Source organism: Camponotus vicinus, unplaced genomic scaffold (assembly GCF_025532165.1).
Source record: "Camponotus vicinus isolate PSW18456_S1 unplaced genomic scaffold, iyCamVici1.0 SCAF_6, whole genome shotgun sequence".
NCBI lineage: Eukaryota > Metazoa > Arthropoda > Insecta > Hymenoptera > Formicidae > Camponotus > Camponotus vicinus.
In genome coordinates, this window is record NW_028141978.1 from 3,039,405 (window position 1) to 3,062,367 (window position 22,963).

General features: G+C 32.3%; 3 protein-coding genes across 5 annotated transcripts in view; 2 read left to right on the forward strand and 1 right to left on the reverse strand.

The window, feature by feature from the left end:
* The window catches only part of LOC145973681 (uncharacterized), a 204,302-nt gene that overhangs the window by 122,454 nt on the left and 58,885 nt on the right, over positions 1-22,963 (reverse strand). The window lies entirely within an intron of this gene.
* LOC145973679 (uncharacterized) overlaps positions 1-22,963 on the forward strand; it is a 170,478-nt gene that overhangs the window by 111,079 nt on the left and 36,436 nt on the right. The window lies entirely within an intron of this gene.
* Positions 4,305-10,455, forward strand: LOC145973684 (uncharacterized). Its single transcript, XM_083103225.1, has 7 exons — positions 4,305-4,464; positions 5,145-5,388; positions 5,482-5,588; positions 6,180-6,299; positions 8,928-9,077; positions 9,153-9,218; positions 9,856-10,455. The coding sequence occupies exons 1-7, from the start codon at positions 4,344-4,346 to the stop codon at positions 10,029-10,031; spliced, it is 984 nt and encodes a 327-aa protein (XP_082959351.1). The 5' UTR covers positions 4,305-4,343; the 3' UTR covers positions 10,032-10,455.

The following is a 22,963-nucleotide window of genomic DNA, read 5'->3' on the forward strand; positions in this document are numbered from 1 at the left end:
TTTACTTTATATAATAATTGGGAATGTATCCGTTAATGCAAATTAACCATGTTTTATTTGAAATTTTTAATTATTATATTTTCTTCTTGTTCGTATATTCGTTATCAATTTTACATTATTTCATTGTTACATTGTTTTTACTTTTTTTCTCACTCTTTTTTATTCATGCTTCTTTTAGTTCACATGAATATTTCTTTTTTATCTCCCATGTTTGTACATATCACTCTCTTTTTCCTATTGGTGCGTTGATCATTTCTTTTAGAATCATTTCCGATCTCTCTTCCAACTGGCAGACGCGAATAGAAGTATAAATAATGCAGTGCGGACACTAGAGTCGATAAAACTTTTGCGCGGTGCTCAATCATGTCGCGTCGTGTTTTTCTCTTATGTTAGTCAGATATATGCCTACGTGGCTTTCATTGTCGTTATCATGGCTGACCAAAATAAGCTGTAAGAAAAATATCTCATTTTCTTGTGAGAAAAAAAATAAGTTTAAAATTTTTAAGCTATTCTAAAGCTAATCTAAATTTAACGTTTTGTTATATCGACGGACTTAAAATCGTTCTAATTCACGATTCTACAATTCTTTCTTTTTCGTGAAAAGGAATGCGATATGAAATGCTGGATCTATCGATATATTATGAGACTCTCGGGTAAGTTTATGTACGAAAACCAAGGTGACTCTCTTGCGCGACAAGTTATATCTGTGATCATTTGAAAGTGAGATGGGCAAGTGTTACGTCAACGGTAACGAATATCGACAAAAATCTTGTGGCTGAAGACGCGAATCCTCACAATATTAGTTGCAAACGCGGATGAATTGACGACGGAATATAAGTACGACTTTAAAACGTGAGTAAATTAAATTATGTTAATATATAAATCCTCTATTAAAAAGTTCAACATATAATATGTAATATTCATTCTCTGAAATCTTCATTATTAATTGAACATATTATTTTTAACAAATTATTTTAGTTTAGCATTTTATTTGTTACACAATCTTAGACATGGCGCAAAAATGCGTTATTAATTTCACATATCGTTTCACATTTTACTCCAAGATTCTTCAATATTTTTCTGCCGTGACAATTGTGAATATTTAATACGGTGATCGTCGTGCAGTATATTTTCTTCCAATATATTATGATGTACGATATAGTAAAAGATTCATATACGGCATCACATTATTCAAATTACATCACATTTTCTCGTACATGTCGACAGTTCGGGATTATTCTGTCATAATAGCACGTGTCAGATATGCAGGTATAATTCATCTTTTGCATGGAATTTATATATATATTAGCATAAAATATCGCTTAGTGCGATTTATTGTCGTTTCTTGAAAGCTGCTTAACGTTTAATGTATTCTATTTGTCAAATTATTTTACACGCGCATCGTTTACCGGAAAATTTATTTACTTGATAGAGGTTTCTCATATAAATGATCGTTTAATTTTTAACGCAAAATTGATGGAAAATCCATTTTATTAAATATTATTTAAAGTTAAATAAAGATGAAATATATAATAAATTTATCCCGTCAATTATATAGATAATTACAGAGAACATAAGAACAAAATTATTAGGTTCTTTTTATTTAAACTATATAATATCTTGTTGAATAGTGCTGAGTAGTTTATGCGAATGTATTGATTGGTTCAATGACTTCCAGCAAAACCTAAATGCTACAGATCGAGAAATTCAACGAAATATTATCTCAAGCAAGAAGTTTGTCATTAATATATACATTTTCAATCGATTGTCATAAATTATTCATGATGATAGAAGCAATTATTATATTAAGATTGTATATTAAAAAGCTGTGAATAATAAACTTTTCTTATTAAAATTCGATGTAAATATTTACTAATAAAATATACAATTGCTTAGTGTTAGTAGATAAACTTAATATCGATATATAAATCGCATAATATAAATTTAAATAAAATTCTGCTCTTCCTGATAAATCGACAGACAAATTTATTTATGTAAGTAGATATTATAATTAATAGATATAATTAAAAATGGTGAATATTTTTTGTACAATGCATGATATTCGAATTGCATCTGCTAATCGGAATATGTGAAGCAGAAACGAGAGATAATATTATTTTCGTGCGGTATAATACTGCGCTCCAGTATAACATGCAACTATTTTATTCATTATCACATGAATACAAGATGCCATATGCTTGTGACAGCAATTTTGGACGTTGTAAACATATCATCGCCGCGTTTTCGCACTATAGCGTTTCGAGCTTATCGAATTTTTTAGGGAACACTATCATTATTCATAATCCATATCTATTTGAAATATAAAGATTCGGATGATACGTTTTATAAATTAATTTATACATATAAGTTTATTTTGCGATAAATGCATAATCCATGAGATAATTGTATACCGTAATATCCGTGACATAATTGTTTACCGACCTAACAAAAAAAAAGTATTATCACAATCCGTTAAAAAATATCTGCAGCGCATGCTGAATAATATTGATAGGATTTAATTCGCTGCGTATTCAACGACGATTCTTCCAAAAAGCAATACGTTAATTCCTTTATTAATTGATCTCTATTATTCTGTTTCCGAATACTAAATCATTTATTAAGCATGCGAGTGTTAGTGTTTAAATCTTAAATCACACAAATAAATGTTCGTAGTTGAAATATTTCTCATATACATGTGTGAAAAATACAATTTATATCCGTGTATTTTAGCATAAATTGAAAGACAAATTTGCATTTAAAAATCCGATTTTATTTTTTTTCTCCTCTAATTTTATGAACAGGAGATAATGATATTTAAAATAGAGATTTACGCGATATATACGAATCAATTCGGCAATTACGAATATAGTATGAGATAAATGAGGTATTCACATGCGTTTGAACGCTCAAGCGATACTAATTACGACTGTGCTATGAATCGCGGTAAATAGGAAGTAATTGCAACAAATATTGCACGTGGATAACGAACAACGCGCTAAATTAATTTCTGTGGCACGTTAATAATATATTATAATCCCATAAAATAAGATAACAAATTTAAAAATATTTATGATTAATTATTAATTATTAATTTTTTAATTATTAATTTTATTATTATTCTAAATTTAATAAATAGAAAATACAGATAATTTCGTTTAAATAGATTAATTGATGTTCTATTAATATCTTTAATGTCAACATCCGATAACATATATCAATAAAATATGAAAATTTATTACATTTTCTTTTTATAAAAAAAACGTATATTTATTTGATAATTTGAAAATGAAGATTGGCAGAAAGTGAACGAATTATATAGCTAGTTTGTGTTAATTCATTATCTGTAGCAACGTGCTATTGTCTATTGGATAATCAATGTGATATCACGAAGCATATTTTATTTTCTTAATTGACATAAATAAAAACACTAATTATTTTTTTAGACGATTCAAAATTATATTATAAAACTATTTAATATCTCTAAGAATTATTAAAATTGTAATAAAAATTAATATTTTTAAGAATAAAAAAAAACAAAACATAATTATTAATTAATTATATCCAACTGCTTAATGTCATATATGGCAAAAAATCTTTCTAAAAAGAGAAACTGTAGTACCGTATATAGCACCTAAACCTAATAACGTTAAAAATTTTTCATTAGTTTTATATTTTTAATTCACTGAAAATGTTTCAGATTGCAGCAATTTGCTCTGCTATATTAATAAATAATTATATTGATAATGTTCAAATTATCGATAAAATTCGAATTATCGATAAAATGAGAAAATTTTGGAATAATTTAACAAAGTGGGAAATATTGTAATAAATTGATTAAAATACGAAATATTTTATATAATAGAAATTCACACACAAAACAAGATTCAAGGTAAGAGAGATAATTTGTTTGATCATCATGGTAGTTACGTAATTTAAATAGATACAATGTGATGGCTGATAAAGCAAATTATTTTTCTCTTTTCCCCTTTGTCCATTTATAGTATTTTATCCTTTGTACTTCCTGCATTTCCTTCCTTTTTATTGCTCATCTTATTGCTCATGAAAAAATTTTTTTCCAACTCTTTCTCTCTCTGTGCAGATTCTCTTTCGCATTCATTTTCATTCTCCTCTAGTGCGCATATTCGCTTCACTTCCTCCTTTTAGACATTTCCCGACTCTCATACATGTGTTTCATTTCGCTTCGGCGTATATACGATACGTATACGCGTATTATTTCTCCTCCTTCCACAATACATCATCGCATCTCTGTCAGTCTTACATATATCAGCTCTCTCGGGGCCACTTTCAATCCCTTCCAGATGGGCCGGTCACTCCAAGTATAAATGACGCAGCGCGAACATATATCGCCAAAGTTTTTACGCTGCTCGATCATGACACGTCGTGGCTCTTTCATTCAGATATGCGCCTTTCTTGCGTTCGTCGTCACGGTCGCAATCGGCCAAGGTGAGTCGTAAACCGGAGAAGACGATGCTCATGCGATTGATTATTATGAGAGTGTTTTTTTGACTATTGTATTCACCGCGTAATCGTGAGAAGTAACAATTAAGAAATCATTTTTTTCGATTCGCTATTTCAATGTGACCCTAGGATATAGATGAAAATTGTGAATTTATAATAAAATCGAATTAGAATAATATAATGTGAATATAAAATAAATAGTGAGTTTCTTCATAATTATAAAAACACATGTACAAAATTACTAAATGTATAGATATATGTTATATTTGTAAGACTCATTTTATTACATCATCAAAACATTCTTATTTAACAATACAATGAGTCATAATTAAAATATATCTAATATAATGCCCAGTTTTTATCGTAATCTGTCAATAAAGAACTTATTTTTATCAATTTTCTTGTGAAATTTGAAGAGATGCTTCTTTCGAAGCGTTCTTCCGAAATGTCAATCTAATCTTACAATTACGCTAACTTTAACATTTTGATTTCATGAATAATTCCATCTATTCTATAACTCTGCCGCACTTAAAATTAACCTATTCCTACACGAAATTGTTTTGCGATGCAATTTTAAGCACGCAGAGCAATTTTAAGCAAGTTTGTTTTTATCTGGGATGATCATTTTTTTGTATCAAACTCTTTCGATCCTTTTTTTCGAAAAGACAAATGCGATAAAACGAAATGTCCGGGTCCATTGGCGTATTACGAAGCTCTCGGTTGCAAACCCGTGTACGAAAAAGAGGACAATTGTTGCGCGATGAAATACAACTGTGATCATCTGAAAGAGAGATCCAAGACCAAGTGTTACGTCAACGGTAAAGAGTACGAAATCGGAGATTCTCTCAAAGAGGAGGATACAAATCCTTGTGACATCGGCTGCACTTGCACAAGCGGATATGACGGAATGTAAGTACGATTTAACATTTTTCTTAGTTGTTTCGCTTAGAGAGAGAACATTTTAAATTTTTACTTATTTAAACTACGCTATTTTTTTAACAGTGCCGCATTTAATTGCGCCATAGTCGATTGTTTCTTTGGACCCGTAAAGCCTGGTTGCTACAGAAAACGTTCTCCGTTAAGTTGTTGTCCCGAAGAGGAAATCTGTCGTAAGTGTGATTTTTTAAAAGCTATACATTTTCTATATATCCGCGATTGTATTAACTATTTACGTAATTACTACTTGAAAGATATTAAAATATTAAAAGACATTAAAAAATTATTATACATATTAAAATATTAATATTCCACATATTAAAATATTAATATTAAAAGATCACGAATTGAATTTCACCGAACCAATTATTCTTCCTCAACTGTGCTCTTCCGCGATTGTAATAATAACTAATATAGATTCACTTTATTAGATTAATATAGATATATGTATGTTTTTTTAATGTATCTTAAAGTGTCAAATATTTTTTACTATTGCTTTTGTCTATAAAATTTTTGACGATTAAAAATATGATAATTTTTCATTAGCATTTATAATTACGAATATAATCTCAATATATGTATAAATATTATATTATTTAAATATGTTTAAATATTATATTATTCAAAAAATTATAAAATAAAATTGTTTCAGTACAATTAAGTTTTAGGTTTACAAATACATATACTAATGCATTTGTCGCGAGTACTTCTATCGTAAAATTTATTTTATACATAATATTTAAATAAAGATATTTACATCATAGCTGAAAATCCTGAAGAAAGGCCTATCTGTAACGTAAATGGAAAGATATACAAAGGCGGAGAATACTTTAACGTAGAAAGTGATCCAGATTTAAATTGCGTATGTCAAGAAGGATATAAGGGTAAGGATGATTTCAAATACTATTTTCAGTTAGAATTTTTCAATATATTAACTATTTTAATTATTTTATATATAAAATATATTCGCGCACACACATATTAATACAGGCATACAATGAGCATAATCGTGCTCACTTATTATAACATATAGAAGTGATTCTCTTATTTTTTTTATTATCGATATAAATTAACTTCATATACAAAGCAAATAAAAAAAGCTTTATAAGGAATATGCACAGATTACTAATTTTCAATAAAATTGATATCGTGTTATAATCGATATTATGATGACTTATAAGGACTTGTGTCGTATACTTTGTTAATTACAAAATAATGTAATAATCAAATATTTATTAATATAATATAATATGATATTGATTGTATTTATACAGGGTATTCGGAAATTCAACGACAAATTTTCAGAGATTGTCGGGGGCACCATAAGAATCATTTTTTGCAAATGAACCTGGGGTCGGAAACGTGTCATTACATCGCTACGGCATACGGAGTGTTCGAAAGAGTCGGGACCTCGAAATATCACAAAAAATAGAAGTTTTACAAAAAATTGTTTCAAACAAAAGTTGTAGGGTGTAAAAAGGTCTATTTACTGGCGCCATGTGTTTGACCTTGGATGGTGTCGCCAAGGTCACGACAAGGCTACCTTGAATTTTTCAAATGGAACCCTCCACTTTTTATTGCATATTCAAGGTGGCCTTTTTACAACCTACAACTTTTGTTTGAAACAATTTTTTGTAAAACTTCTATTTTTTTGTGATATTTCGAGGTCCCGACTCTTTCGAACACTCCGTATGCCGTAGCGATGTAATGACACGTTTCCGACCCCAGGTTCATTTGCAAAAAATGATTCTTATGATGCCCCCGACAATCTCTGAAAATTTGTCGTTGAATTTCCGAACACCCTGTATATACAGGGTGTCGCAGACTACGTATCAGCAGAATATCTCAAAAACTGAGCGCGGCAGACAAAAATATTTCAGACAAAAGTTGTAAGGTTTCAAGTAACGCATTACATGGCGATATCAGTTTGACCTTGAAGAGTTATTTGAAGGTCACGTGAAGGTCACCGTCAATTTCTTAAATGGAACCCCCTATTCTTTATTGCATATTCTTGTAGCTTATCTCGAGGGCTTTCCAAAACACTATAATAAAATATTTTTCCCTCAAGTACCTCGAGATAAGCTACAAGAATATGCAATAAAAAATTGGGGTTTCCATTTACAGAATTCAAGGTGACCTTTACGTGACCTTGACAACACTCTTCAAAGTCATACTGATATCGCCATGTAATACGTTACTTGAAACCTTACAACTTTTGTCTGAAATATTTTTGTCTGCCGCGGTCAGTTTTTGAGATATTCGGCTGATACGGATGGTCTGCGACACCCTGTGTATATATATATATATATATATATATATATATATATATATATATATATATACAGGGTGTCCTAGACCACCCGTACACCCCTTTTCTTTCAAAAACTAAGCATTTTAGAGAAAAACGTTTTCGACAAAAATTGCATGGTTTTGAGGGGAACATAAGATGGTGTCATTGGTTTGACCTTGGATGGCATCGTTAAGGTGAGGTCAAGGACACCTTTAATTTCTTAAATGGAACCACCTATTTTTTTATTGCATATTCTTATAGATTATGTCGAGAGCTTTCCAAAACACTATAATAAAGTATTTTTTCATCAAGCACTTTTCAAGTTATAAGGCTTGAAATAATTTCTTAATTTTACATAAACCATAAAATATCTAGTAAAATATTCATTTTTCGATTATCTGACCTTAATACTTTTATGCACAGAACAATGTGAAGAATCAATTGGTGTAAAGAAAACACAAAATTGTTTCGAAAAAAAAAATGTAATTTGCAATTAACAATTACATTTTTTTTTCGAAACAATTATGTGTTTTCTTTACACCAATTGATTCCTCACATTGTTCTGTGCATAAAAGTATTAAGGTCAGATAATCGAAAAATGAATATTTTACTAGATATTTTATGGTTTATGTAAAATTAAGAAATTATTTCAAGCCTTATAACTCGAAAAGTACTTGATGAAAAAATACTTTATTATAGTGTTTTGGAAAGCTCTCGACATAATCTATAAGAATATGCAATAAAAAATAGGTGGTTCCATTTAAGAAATTAAAGGTGTCCTTGACCTCACCTTAACGATGCCATCCAAGGTCAAACCAATGACACCATCTTATGTTCCCCTCAAAACCATACAATTTTTGTCGAAAATGTTTTTCTCTAAAATGCTTAGTTTTTGAAAGAAAAGGGGTGTACGGGTGGTCTAGAACACCCTGTATATATATATATATATATATATATATATATATATATATATATATATATATATATATAAGATAGTATATATATATATTATAAATACTATCTTATTAATATTTAATAATAATTAAATATTTACACTAATAATTAAATATTTACAAAACGTGCATACTTGTCATAGTTATGATTAAATTCTCATATATCCATAATATATCGCAATAATTATTCATAATAATCTTAAAATGTATTTCTAATTGAAATTTAAAATCGTAGTAAAATCTAAGTATTATAAACCAAAATTTTTTAGGGGAAAATGACCCACCTTTCTGCACGAGACCTAAACGTCCATATTGCAGTCCCGATTTTCGTGGTGCAAGCGACATTTTTAATAAGTGCGCTCCAGTTTATTATTCCAGTCAAGCACCACAGACCAGTTGTAGCGTGTTTTCGAGATGTCGTAAGTTCACAATACGCGGTTTTGCGTTCTACGCACATAACTTGATCTTATTCAAGTTTATCTTTTATTTTTTAGAAAATGCTAATGATACTGTCATTCACAACGAAGATAATTGGAAGTCTGCTGAAAACACTCCTAATGGTATGTTTATCTTCATTTGTTATAAAAGAGATATAAAATGACTCTTGAATGATCCAAATCGTTCAATCTTCTCTCGTTAATTCTTTTCGTTCATTTCATTATTTATTATACATCGACTCGATAAAAGTGTAAAGATTTATATCTCATATGTGTTAATTCATTTATTGAATTGGCATAACTTTAATTTGCGTACAAGTGAACACATTGTATAAAATATAAATGATGCATTGATACGCATTTGAACACTCAAGCGACGCTATTACGATTGTGCTTTAAATGGCATGAAATGAGAGTTAATTGCGAGAAATGTTGCATGTGAGCAGTGAGAAGCGCGAATCAATTTCCATTGCCATAAAATGATCATTAATTTAATCATTATGAGTTTACAAAGCGTAGGGAATTATGTTGCACATGTATTAATACTTTCGTAACGCTTTTGACTTTATAGCAAATTCATAAGTTTATTTTATTTATTCACATGTATTTTTTTTAAATACTGCCCAATTTGGATGAGTCAGCTGTACCTTAATGCTATAATATGACAAAGCTCGAAAAAAATTGTACTCTCTTAGAATGTGTTTTATCATATATAGGGCACAATTATATAATTATATAACTCAGGTTCTGTTTCTTTCAGACGTTTGCTATTTCGGTAACATGACCATGCATCTCCGTGACGAGCTGAATCAAGCTACAGATTATAGCTCCGTATGTGTTAAGTGCGTTTGCGAAGTACCGCCTGTACCCACCTGTCAGCGTTTGCCGGATAATGAATGCGATGTCACAAAGCATCCGCCATTCCATAGTTTTTAATCCTTTCAAAATCTGTGATAATAAGATTACTTGCGTAATTAGACTTAGACTTGCATACTAAATTAATGCATAAAAGATATAATAAATCTTTCTTATATCAAAAATCTAATTTATACATTTTGCTTTTATACATATATATAAAAAGAAAAAAAGGCTTAATTTATATTTTTTTAGAATACGTACTAAATAAAAATATATATAAGTATATTTTTATTTACTGTATATTTTTGAAAATGTAAATCAAATTTTTTTTCCACTTTTTTTTATAATTATAAGCAATACCAAGGATCAACTATTTAAAATGATTTGGAGAACAAAATCAAAAATATTTCTGAATTTTTCAAAATATATATCTTTTATTTATTATATTATTAATGAACTGTATTTTATAAAACAAATTAATAAATTACAATAAAGTCTCTAATCTTTTTTCTACTTTATTATAATTGCTTACAATTATCAATCTTATTATTCATAAATAAAAATATTATTAAATCACATCTGATTATGCATACATTAGCACTTAATGATGTCAATGCTTTCGTTGATCACGTAATCCTATGATTAATATATTTATTAGATAAACTCTTGTTTATAAAAATGAAAATATTGTTGAAGAAGCATTATTATAGTATGATATTACACTACCTTTTTTTACCAATGCAATATTACGTTCATCAGAATTATTCAACCGATAATTTTCACGATCGTAATTTCGCGATTATTACAAATGTGAATGCTTTCGGTGTAATAATGGGTTTGCGCGCTCGACGAACCAATTCTCATTTTAGATATCGTCCCTGGTAGCACGCATCTGGGCGCGAGAATAAACTAGCGACAGAGTCATTTACACACTCCGCCGAACGTTCAGCAATTTCTCATTTGAACTCCTAAGTGGTTTTACCGTCGACACTTCGCAAGCTCTCTCACATCGACATTATGGGTTTACTTTGCGCGATTCGCGATTTATCGCAATGTGGTCCAAGTATCCCCGCGCCTCGTCGAGAGAATGAATGCGGTTCAACGTTCGCTCAAATAGGTTTTTAACACGAATCAGGTGTCTGTGAAGCTGGCACGACAATCTACGAATTTCAAAAAAGTACTAAGAGTTCTGATAGCACTTCTCATAGTTTTGCAGGTCCTGATACAAATTAAAAAGAGTTTCGCATTTCTTATATTAAAAAATCGAAATCGAAGAAATGTGCTAACTTTGCGAATCTAGCACGATATCCTTCCCTCTAAAGTACCAAAATTGAATATCATTATTTTTAGCAAGAATTCCCGAGTTCTGCTCAAGTTCAGCCTGCATATGCAATTTCAGACCGATATTCCAAAAATTAATAATTTTTAGTCAATTTTTAATGTCTCGACACTTGAAAATGTGACATGCGGATGATTTTTCACAGTTCTAACGATAGTTGTCGACTTCTATAAAAGTTCTATCATTTAGATACATTTTTACGCAAAATTCCGACCGTTTACTATTTTCTATTTTTATATTTACTTAACACACTCTCCTTCTCTAATAAAAGTTCTAGCCTTTAGAAACATTTTTACGCAGAGTTCCGACCGTTTATTATCTTTTAAACAATTTTTTATAATTACCCAGCACTTTGCCTCTAAAGTACTAAAACATGTTGAAATTTATTATTTTTGATAACAGTTCTCGATAATTATGTTCAAGTTCAAAAATTTTTAAACAATTTTTAAAATATCGACTTAAAATAGCATACGCTGAACTTGGACTGAACTATCAAGAAATGTTATCAAAAATAATAATTTTCAACGCGTTTTAGTACTTTAGAGGTAGAGTGTCGTGCTGGGTAATTATGAAAAAATTGTTTAAAAGATAATAAACGGAATTCTGCGTAAAAATGTTTCTAACAAAGGCTAGAATTTTTACAGAACTGTCGACAATTACCGTTAGAACTGCAAAAAATTATCCACACGGCACATTTTCACTAAGTCGTGCGGGTCGAGAACATTAAAAATTGATTAAAAATTATTAATTGTTGGAATATCGATATGAAATTGCATATATAGGCTGAATTTTAACAGAACTCGGGAATTCTTGCTAAAAATAATGATATTCAATTTTGATACTTTAGAGGGAAGGTTGTCGTGCTAGATTCGCAAAGTTAGCACGACATTTTTTCGATTTCGATTTTTTAATATAAGAAATGCGAAAGTCTTTTTAATTTTTATCAGGAACTGCAAAACTATGAGAAGTGCTATCAGAACTCTTAGTACTTTTCTGAAATTCGTAAATTGTTGTGCCAACTTCACAGACACATGAATCAGTGGAAATCAAATGACGAACTTTATAATTTACCGATTATAGACTTGTTAGTTTGTAAATTGACAGCAACAATGGCAGGAAAAAATTAAAGTATGAAAATTCCACGTATGAAAATAATACGTATGGAAAGATTCAAAATCATGATGGTCGGGTTAAAAATTGAAATTATCTAATACTTCCAATGACAAGATTAATCATTATCTCAAGGTTTTTCATTATGATTATTAAACAGCTGGTCTTTCCTTCTAATGATTGTATAGTAAAAGACCATTATAACTGTTAGATTGAAAAATATTACGTCTATTCTATTCATAATTACTATGACTTTGACTCCACAATATGAAAGACATTTACTACAAATAATTATGAAAAATAATTCAGATCATTCTTTTCTCTTTTTTTATATTTCTTAATATTAGTTTTTAGAAGACTAATTTTCGCGATTTTCGATAATATCGCGTTGGCACTTATTCTTTTATTCAGAGTGTCTATTTAGCGTTTATATTATTACGAAGTTTTTGCAATTTTCGATAATATCGCGTTGGCACTTATTCTTTTATTCAGAGTATCTATTTAGCGTTTGTATTATTACAAAATTTTTGATTAGTAAATTTTGTTATACAATTCAATATTATATTATAAAATAAATACTTGAAATAGATATAAGAATTTTTAATTATTATTAATATGTGCGAGTGTGATTAATATTGTATATTTTCCAAATAACTTTAAAACCTATACGTATCAAAACCAATCTAGTAGACTGAAAATTTTGATTCCAACAACGATCCAAACAATAGGAGAAATATCTTCACAACTCGACAGACGTGATTCCCATTGGTCGAGAGACAAAACGTGAATCGCACGCCAAGCACGCGCTGCAAACTTGCTGTAAACGACCTCTCAGGATGACAATAAATCGGCTATATTAAGTTCCGCTTAAGGTACAACCCGGCACGATCGTCGGAGTTACCGGAAGTAGGCGGCGACGGTCTTGAGGGCATCGGTGAAATATGAAGGGTAGTATGAAAGAAGCGTCGGGATTTCCGGAAGTTGTGTACCGTCAGGTTGCTCAATAGATCTGTTGGAAAATCACGAGACAACTGTCTCTGTGAACTTCGATGTACTAACAAGTGCGTCGTGACAATTCTGCGATATAATTAATAAAGAATTTACAAGCTGAGCAATTAAAAGATATAAAATTTAAAGCTTTCTTGAAGAAAGAAAGGTGAAAGTTGAGTGGGTGGAAAGAAAGAAAGAGAGAAATAAAGTTCTCCAACAATAAGTTGTAAATCTATTAATTATTTTTTGCTCACAAAATATGAATGCATCGGATTTTCAGTATTTTCGTATATTTCTTATTATATTTCATATTATTGTATGAATATTTCATTTTCGAATAATAATAAATGTTAAAAAATGGAATAATATAACATGTTCGAAAATAATTCGCTCATAAATTTCATATTTTTGACAGTTCTCTTTTCTATGCGAAATATAATAAATTTTTCTTATTATTTATATAAATGAAAAAATGCTTTATATAAAAAAAAATACTTTTTTACATTAGGCTGAAATATAGAAATGCCTGATTGACATCGATTTTTGCGACGTACAAATTCTCGTCGTGCAAATTCTGCCTTTCGATTTAAAGGTCCGAACGTAAAAATTACGAGCTTACGTAAAAAAATGACTAGAAATGTTAGGAAGATATATATCTCTCTGATCTCTAAAACATCGCCTAATCAAGCTTTCCATTATTTTGCTAATATCAGGTGGATTAGTAAGAATATTTCATTTAGGAGAACTTCTTGAAAAAAAGAAGAGAAATACGTACGATAGTATTTTTATTATACGCGTAAAACCTACAATTGATTCTTTCCTAATAAAAGTTTAATCGATCTCATTAGCGTGAATTACTTAATACTGGCATTAATAAAATTTAAAATTGGAAATTGATAGAAATCTAAGTCTCTAAAAGTATAAATAAATAAGAAAACTTTTTAATTAAATTGCAAGAAACTTTATCTTAAGAGAAACTTAATTTAAAATGTAATTATCAAGATATTTATTATTGGAAATCACAGAAGAATTCTGCATTGAATATATTTTACTGCTGAAGCAACAGTCATTACTTTGTAAAGACGTATAGAAAAATAAATTTGATCAATTTCAACTTAATAATTTTTGAGCAATATCAACACAAAATAGCCACAAAATTAATCATCCAAACGTTGATTCCATCAATGGATAACTTTCTGAGAAGTGTAAATGTCTAAAGTAGTTAAACAAACTAGTATCATTTGAAGGCGACCTTCGTGCCCGCATGAACGTGGCCCGCATGTAAAACGGTACACTTTGAAGAAACATGTCGAGCGAACTGATTAGCTGATGGATCGCCCGACCCTATCAGGACAATCGGGAATGTACCGACGTAGAGAGACGGGTTCGACTGAATCCGGACAATGGAAGTCCTACAATGTGCTGGAACTAATCCCGCCATTGTCGTGCTAAATTTCTGTACGAGATGCAGTTTGACGTAGTTCGCTATACTTGGTTGATTGCCATGTATGTATATGGACCGTATCGTGTATCTTAGATAACATAATATTGACGTTTAATTTGTCCTTTAAAAATCATAATCGTTGTTAAAAGATCGTACATACGATCAAACGCGTATCTACGAGAATATCTCAGTTTAGTCTTTAGCATTTTACATCGTACACTATTCAGTTTTTTCTGTTTAAGACGCGGCCAAAGTATCTCGGAATAATTCAACAGGATGGCGTGAGCAGGGAAAAAATTTCAGTTCGAAATTTTCAGTGTATTAGCACGATGTAGTTAAGCTTATCTATTCTAATCATCCTTGGCAGGTCTCTCGAAGTGGAATTAATCGCGCGGAAAAGTCATCGAGGGAAGGAGAATTTAAGGAAGCATACGATCTCAGAGATCAGCCTGGTGGCCGCACATCGAAATTCAATTAATCCCATAAGAAAAGAGTTTCTCTCCCGTATCGCGACTGCAAGTTTTTAATACCGAAAGTAAAGAAAGACAGGTGTTTTTCTAGCGTAACGAAAAAATATTGCAGCGCACGGTGGAAAAATATCGACTATGTGGGAAAAAAAAAACACGTGTAAGTTAGAAGAGGCGCGGCCTGATTCATGCGTCGAATTAATACTTCGGGAAGGAACCTGTCATTAAAATTAAAAATCCCACTAGTGCAACATGATGCAATTTGGTGGAATCTTTTTTCCCGCATTAATCATAAATATAACATTTGTTAATTAAAAGCTCTATAGCAAAAAAGGCCCTATAAAGTCAATTTTCTTTTTCTCATAAAAAGGTCTGTTCAGTCTATTTATCCGCAATCATGCTTGCCAAAAACCGCAAATATTATCCAACGTTTTTCGCGCTTGAAACAGCTCTTTTTCGAGCCACGTGTAAAAGCAAGTCCGTTGAGTCTGAAAATCTGGAAAGCGCGGAAAAACTCGCACATCCGCCAGAGCTGCGGAGTAGCCGATGCATCCATAATTCATGCAGCAACGGCGGTCTCTAGCATAAACTAACCCGGATACTAATTTCCCCGAGCTGCTACGTTGCTCGCGTCGCGCTGCGCGCTCGTTAAAACAGAGAGATAGAGGGAGAAAGAGCGAGCTTGGATGCCGCGAGATGCAATTATGATAAACCGGGGAAGCCCCTCTTCCGAGAGCTTTTCAGGGCACGGTCTGCAAATTCGGCGAGAATAAACCAGGAGCGCGTAGAACCGACCGACTCGCGTTCATCTATCCCGCTTCCGGTTTCCTGTGTTCTGTGTATATGTATACGGTAGATGCTCCGTGATTCCGCTGCCCTCCGATAAGCTTCGAGAGCTCGGGAGCGGATTCGTGCAAGGGGTTGCGATCGATCCCGCGAGACGAATGGCGGGCTGTTAAGCTTGTTGGGCCAATCGGGCATGGCGAGAGACGACGTTGGCGTTGCCTGTGTTATTAATTTACTCCGCCGTAATTCCCGATTCGTTTGATTAAGATCTCGAAGCGCTGTTTGGGTCGCGACGCTCATATTTATGGTCGATCGTTAACGTCGATAGGTTGGAGAGCGATGTCTCGTGGTTAATGAATTGATACGAATAATCTCAGCCGGGTAAATGCTGAGGGCTTACGCTTACCCTCAATTGTAATTGAAATCTTCCTATCAAAGCACCAACTCTCAGATTAGTCGTATTTATTATTCATATATAATTTTAATTACATGAAATATAGATTATAATTTTTTTAAGATACATAATGCAATTTTTTCTTTTTTTCTTTTTTTATTTTTTTACTGAATGTAAATGTTTTTCATCTTGATAATCGAGAATTTTAATCTATAAAACAGTAAATAATAAAAGATAATATTCAAATATATTCGCCGTCAAAAAAACTCCCCTGCATAAATTAAACTGAAAAAAGCCGGGGCTTATAAATTGCGAGACCGTAATTTTCATCTTGAAATCAATGACATGGCATGGACAAGAGCGTTCATAAAATTTGCAAAATTAACGAACGAAGAGCTTAGCGAAGTGATTATAACATAACTTTAATAACTGTTTTGCTTGCCGCTGTACCAAGAAACTTTTTCGAGCAGCCCAATGTATACGGTTAAGAACTGGGAGTTTACGACAATATTGTGATTGCAAATATTTTTCTCGCCCGCTCCGCGTCGGTCTGATAAATTTCGCAAACGACGGACGATTTGCGTCGCGATATAATAACAGGGCGGTGGTCCTCTTTCGCGTGTGTTTTTTTCGAATATCCATTTTGCTCGAATTTACAAGCTTCCCTCGGTTAATTATCAACGTCAGGAAAAAACGTCGCTTCTTATCTGTGCGTTAGAAAATTATGCTCGCGATAAAAGCATCGAGGGAAAGAGAGAAAGAGAATATCATAACTGCATTACGACATCGCTTCCCGTCTCGCCATAACGTTCTACGCTGTAATGGAAACTTGACGAAACATCATTTGGAATAATAAACGCATTACCCGTACGTCCCCATATTTATTTTCGCCCAACGGCCTTTTAAATGGCAGTATTTCATTCCGTTATTAAGAGCTGCCTATCGTCCACTCGCGAGCTATTTTATCAGATTAATTCTTCCTCGCGCGCAAATTTTCCCTGATGAACGCTTTGACGGATTAAAAGTTGAAATAAAAGTTCTAGCTCCCTACCTGGTACTTTGGCGCTTTCATCCGACAAATTACTTTTACGTTTTCGCCCTGACCTCGTCCGTTCTTCCCTGTGTACGGAAAAGCGACGCAAAAATACATTCCGGAAGGGGCGTCGAGCAGTTTTTTCTCATTGTCAGTAGAGTTCGCCGAGATTTGTAGCACTTGTTACCATGTACGAATATCTTCTAGAATGAATGCTCTTCGAACAAATGTAAAATTATTTTGCAACATTTTAATCTTTATATATATATATATATATATATATATATATATATATATATATACAAAATTCATCTTTTGCACAGTTCAATTATTATTTTAATTAGTGGCCTTTCAAGTTGCATCGACGACTCTAATGAGTAAAGTTATGTCGAAAATTCTCGTGAAATAATGAGGTCTCTATTTGCGTTATGGAAATGTGTTTGAAAATTTTATTTGGTCGAGAAATTGACTGATAATAGAGCGTGCGAATTAATATTCGATTAGCGAATAATATGCGACGCAATATTTGCATATAAAAGATTTTTCAACGTATGCGTTATTCATGAATTGCCGCGCTTATCCGCGAAAATTCGTCGCGCAATATTTTTAATAATGCAGAACCGAAATAAAATTCTCAATTGAAATAAACAATATATATATATATATATATATATATATATATATATATAGGTTAATTAAAATCTTAAATGAATTCTCCCTCATGAATAGATTATAAATAGGAATTAAATTCGATCGCGCGTGCAAAATCGGCCAAAGTTGTAATGCAAATGCGAAGGATATATCGCAAGGAATATTAAACGACGAGCGTTTTTGCACAAGATTGTGTCGTAATCGAGCTATCTATAAAGTGCGCTCGTGCAACTGTAAATCATAACGCGTCGATCGTTATAATAATTTATCGTCGAAGGTCCCGCGCGCGATGGACTATAATATTTGATTACTATCTATTAATTATGACTTGCGGGAAAGGGACGAGAGTCATCGGGAAGTGTTTCACGGTTCTCTAGAATCTAGGCGGAGATCGATATCACAACGCGGTGCGTCGTTACGATAATGCCGGTTTATGGGATCATTAATTATGGGAGCGTCACCACCACATAGCATCGCGTAATGTCCCGTACCTGCTTCTGCGCTTTCGCACGCGAGAGATTGGTCAGCGAAGTTTGCGAAACTAGCAGCCATCTGGATCTCATCGCTTTCAAAGTTCGCCAAAGCGGTCGGCGGGGGGCGGAATTTGTGATCGCACGAAGAAAAGCGTCTGTCTCGCCGTCAGTAATGGCTTTCGCAAGCTTTTACCGGCGCGAAACGTTCGCACAGATACGCCCGCCTTCGGCATTCAATTTAATAATTCGGTGCACACGAGTTGATATTTCTCTATATTATCATATTTTATAAATTATCTCAGATGCTTTTGATTTAAACGACGCGAGTGAGAAAATAATGTTTCGATACATATTCTCTAGAATTATTATTTCTTGAGAATTTCTCATCAAACTGTTATGATAAATTTATAAATAGACTTAAAAGATTTTTGGATATTTATAAAAAATTCCTTGAAAATATGTATCACGAAAAATAAATTGTTTTCTTGTTTACCGTTATTTCGCGTCTCTAAAAACCTCAATCGAAAAGCACGATGCTATTTTTGTTACGCTTCTCGGATCGACGGAATGCATCTTTGCCAGCTTTTATGGAGCTTTCAGCGAGACGATTCGATTCGAGGCATGTAAATATTTTTCGTGGTAGAATAGAATCTCGTGAATAAATTATATTTTTAATTATGAATAATTATATTTTTTCAAAAATACAGACCAAGTATATAAAAAAATGTATGCAGCAAATAAATATTTAAATAAATAAAAAATTGAAGCATATATATGTTACTATTATATATGCATTATTATATTGGCATTTTTTACCATAAAATGAAAGTTTTTCACTCACCAATCGATACATAATAGTGGGATTAGCAACAAGATATGCTGATCTGTAATATATATATAAATATATATAAATATAATATTCAAATTATAGCGGCGTGCAAAATAAATATTTTAAAAAATTATGTACATATGAATTAAATATTCTTATTATTGTACATATTATTATACATATTATGAATATAATATTCAATGTGTACAATAATAAGCGAGATTTTTCTGATTAATTCTTTAGAGAGAATTACAGAATATATCATTCCGATTATAAATAAAATTGATATAAATATGTTGATTATAAATTATAAATGTAAATATATATATATATATATATATATATATATATATATATATATATATATACATATATATATATTAACAGCGTCTCAACAATATGTCGTGAACATAATCGTAATGCGTTTTTATGTACTTGGTGTCGCAATATTGTTTCATAAAGCATAAAATATTTTTATTTCACTTTGTTATTTTCTTTTTAAATGTGATGTAGCTGTTGCGTCTTTCGCAGCGAATGAGATAAATAATACGACAGCATTTCTGTCGGAAACGACTTTTCGTATGTCATAAAACGCGTGCGTTCGGTTACCACATCCGAGGTATAAAGGCCTTATGCAATTTATAACGACGCGAGTGCAATTCTACGTCGGAAGTATATATATATATATATATATATATATATACACCAAGCAAATTTTATATGGAAAATATAATATAGAAATATGAGCTCCCTTCCCAACCGTCGATGCAATGTTTATTACCTCGTGAACATTCGAGCTTTCACATGTGTTTCTAGAAACCATATAATATTATATAGCACTCATACAGACCTCGTCGTTCGTACTTATTCTTATCAATAATAATATCAATAATAATATTATCAATAATAATATATAATTTATGAGACATCTCGCGTTTTGTGTGTGTGTTAGAAAAATATTTCCCTTTTTAATATCCATTGTGTTTGCAGAGGGGAGAAAGTGCAATGGACACATGTGCAATAACTTTAGATTCGCCGCTAGAAATTTTTGTTTGCATCGACGCGCGATGCACCTTCCCAAATATTTTGCGACATGTCTCGATATACAGGCACGTCTTTGTTATGATCGACGATGGCGGTGAGGTTTCGGAGAGCGCAGCTCGAGGCTGTTTTTCCGGTCGAGATTTCAGAGGCCGAGCTGCATATCCCCGAAGGGAGGATTCCGTTGTTTGCACGCACGACAATGGCCTGCCTCTCGGTCGCCACTCGATGTCCCCCTTTTGGATCCTCCTCGGCACCGACTTGGAGCGGCGAGTTTGCCGTAAGCTCGCTCGAGGCCTTCTTCTTTCGACGAGAAAGCCGAAAGAGAGATTGTACCTTCGAGGCTCCGCCAGGCTTTCCATTCTCGCGAGATGCGTTGAAAGCTATGTAAATGTAAATTAGGTGGTCTTCTCATGGGCGCAGTTTCCTCTCCCCTTCCCCTCCCTTTTCGTCACACTCTATTGCCCATTCAGTCGAGGTTTCCCCCGAAGATGTATTTAATCTCTGAACTTTTCCTCCGCTCTTCTTCTCCATCCACCCTATTTCGGTTTTCCGACTTTTATAATGATCGCAAGCCGTACAAAGGAAACCTTCTTCGAGAGATTCCTCTTTTTCTATTTCTGATATTTCACTTCAAATGGCAGTAATTTAACATTAATTGACCGAGAAGATGGCGTAAGAAAATAATAGATCTATTTTTGTAGATCACTATCTAAAATTGTCCATGTTTTATTCAGACGTAAAACGAGCGTAGACTCAATAATTGAAAATATGAGATTAGATAATCGATGCGGCAGAAATCTATATGCGACTGTACCGGTTCGTTTCACCCCGAGCGTATGTCAATAGCATGCGAAAGGGTAATTTTACAAGCGCTCTGTACAATCCTCATCGCAAGAGTAACCCTTTCTACCAGCTTAAGTCTACAACTCCGCTGTGTGTCCTCCCCTCCCTCCCATCCCCCTCGCTGCAGATTACTTAACCCTACGTTTCGCGCGTGATCGATGACTCTCGCCATCGGAATTGACAAGTGCTCGTCCGGTTGACACACGGCCGATCGGCGAGCACGTTATTAAACCACGGACGCAATCCTAATACCGGCAGAGTACACAATTTGCCGCGCGCAAATAGACCCTATAGATCAGTCTAGTGAATCACCGACTATATTGCCGATAATAATGCGATCGCAAATTAAGCTGACTTTCATTCGGCGGCTCTGGATCCCGGCAATTATATCCGATCGTGGCACGTTCATTAATGTAATCGATAATAAACGTACATTTATCTGCTATTTGCGTCGCGCAAAAATATTTCCCCGATAAATGTAGAGCGTGGAATAACACACCGGGGTTGTATTGCAAAGTCGAATTTCAAACATCCTCGAATTACTGCAATTTATCGCGACACATGGTAACAATGCGGATTAGCATTGTCAAATTGAGAGAATCGAATTTTTTATTTCATAATTTAGCTTCGAAAATTCGGTCATATGACTGATACAAGACATTAAGTAGCGACGATATCATTCAAATTCGAAAAACTTGAGATGTATCAATTAAAAAACTGGCAGTTTGATTGACGGGATGTAATAATAATTATAAATAATTGCACTCGGTTAGTGATAATAACAACGAATGGCGAGTGTGAAATAAATTGGCGTATATTGCAAGCATTATTTGTTCGCACGTCAAATATACGCATAGTTTCTCGTACAGGATATTCTCTTCAACATGAAACGTACAAGCTTTTAAATGCAGAATGCGAGCAATAATAATTCATATGAATGGTGATAATTACGAGACATTCATAAATGAGCGTGTTTACAAATAAGTACGAAATTATATTGTTAGATTCTCGTGATTTTATTAATTTCATTTGAATTTATCAGCAGAATAGACACTTCAGAAAAATTCACATCTTTAATTGTTGACTTTATTCTGTAATTTATTTTCGGTGATTTAGTTTTTTATAAAATTACTCTATTCTAAATTATCTGGAAACATTACCTTATTTTTTCTACATTATCTGTGCAACACTTATACCTTGTAATTTAATAACCACTAACAAATTCAATAGCTAGCTTATCGTAAATTATTTGGATTATTACGCGAAAATTGCCTTGTTACGGTTTGCGCGATTCATATTGTAAATAAAGAAAAGATTTAAAATCTGTAATATTTGCGCAAGATTTTCAAATTATATGATAATTCATATTTTATTTATTTATGTGCGAATGTGCATGATTCATGTTGCTTTATAATCATACACATTATTTAATAAAAATATCATTAAATAATCATATATTACTGAATAATCAATATCATTGATTACATCAAAACCGCAAAATTAGCAAAATTAAACTACAGTTTTAAGAAATCCGCGTTTGTTCCACAATTTATAAAAATTCATTTTCCATTTAATCCATTCAATTTATAAAAAAATGTTATTTATCT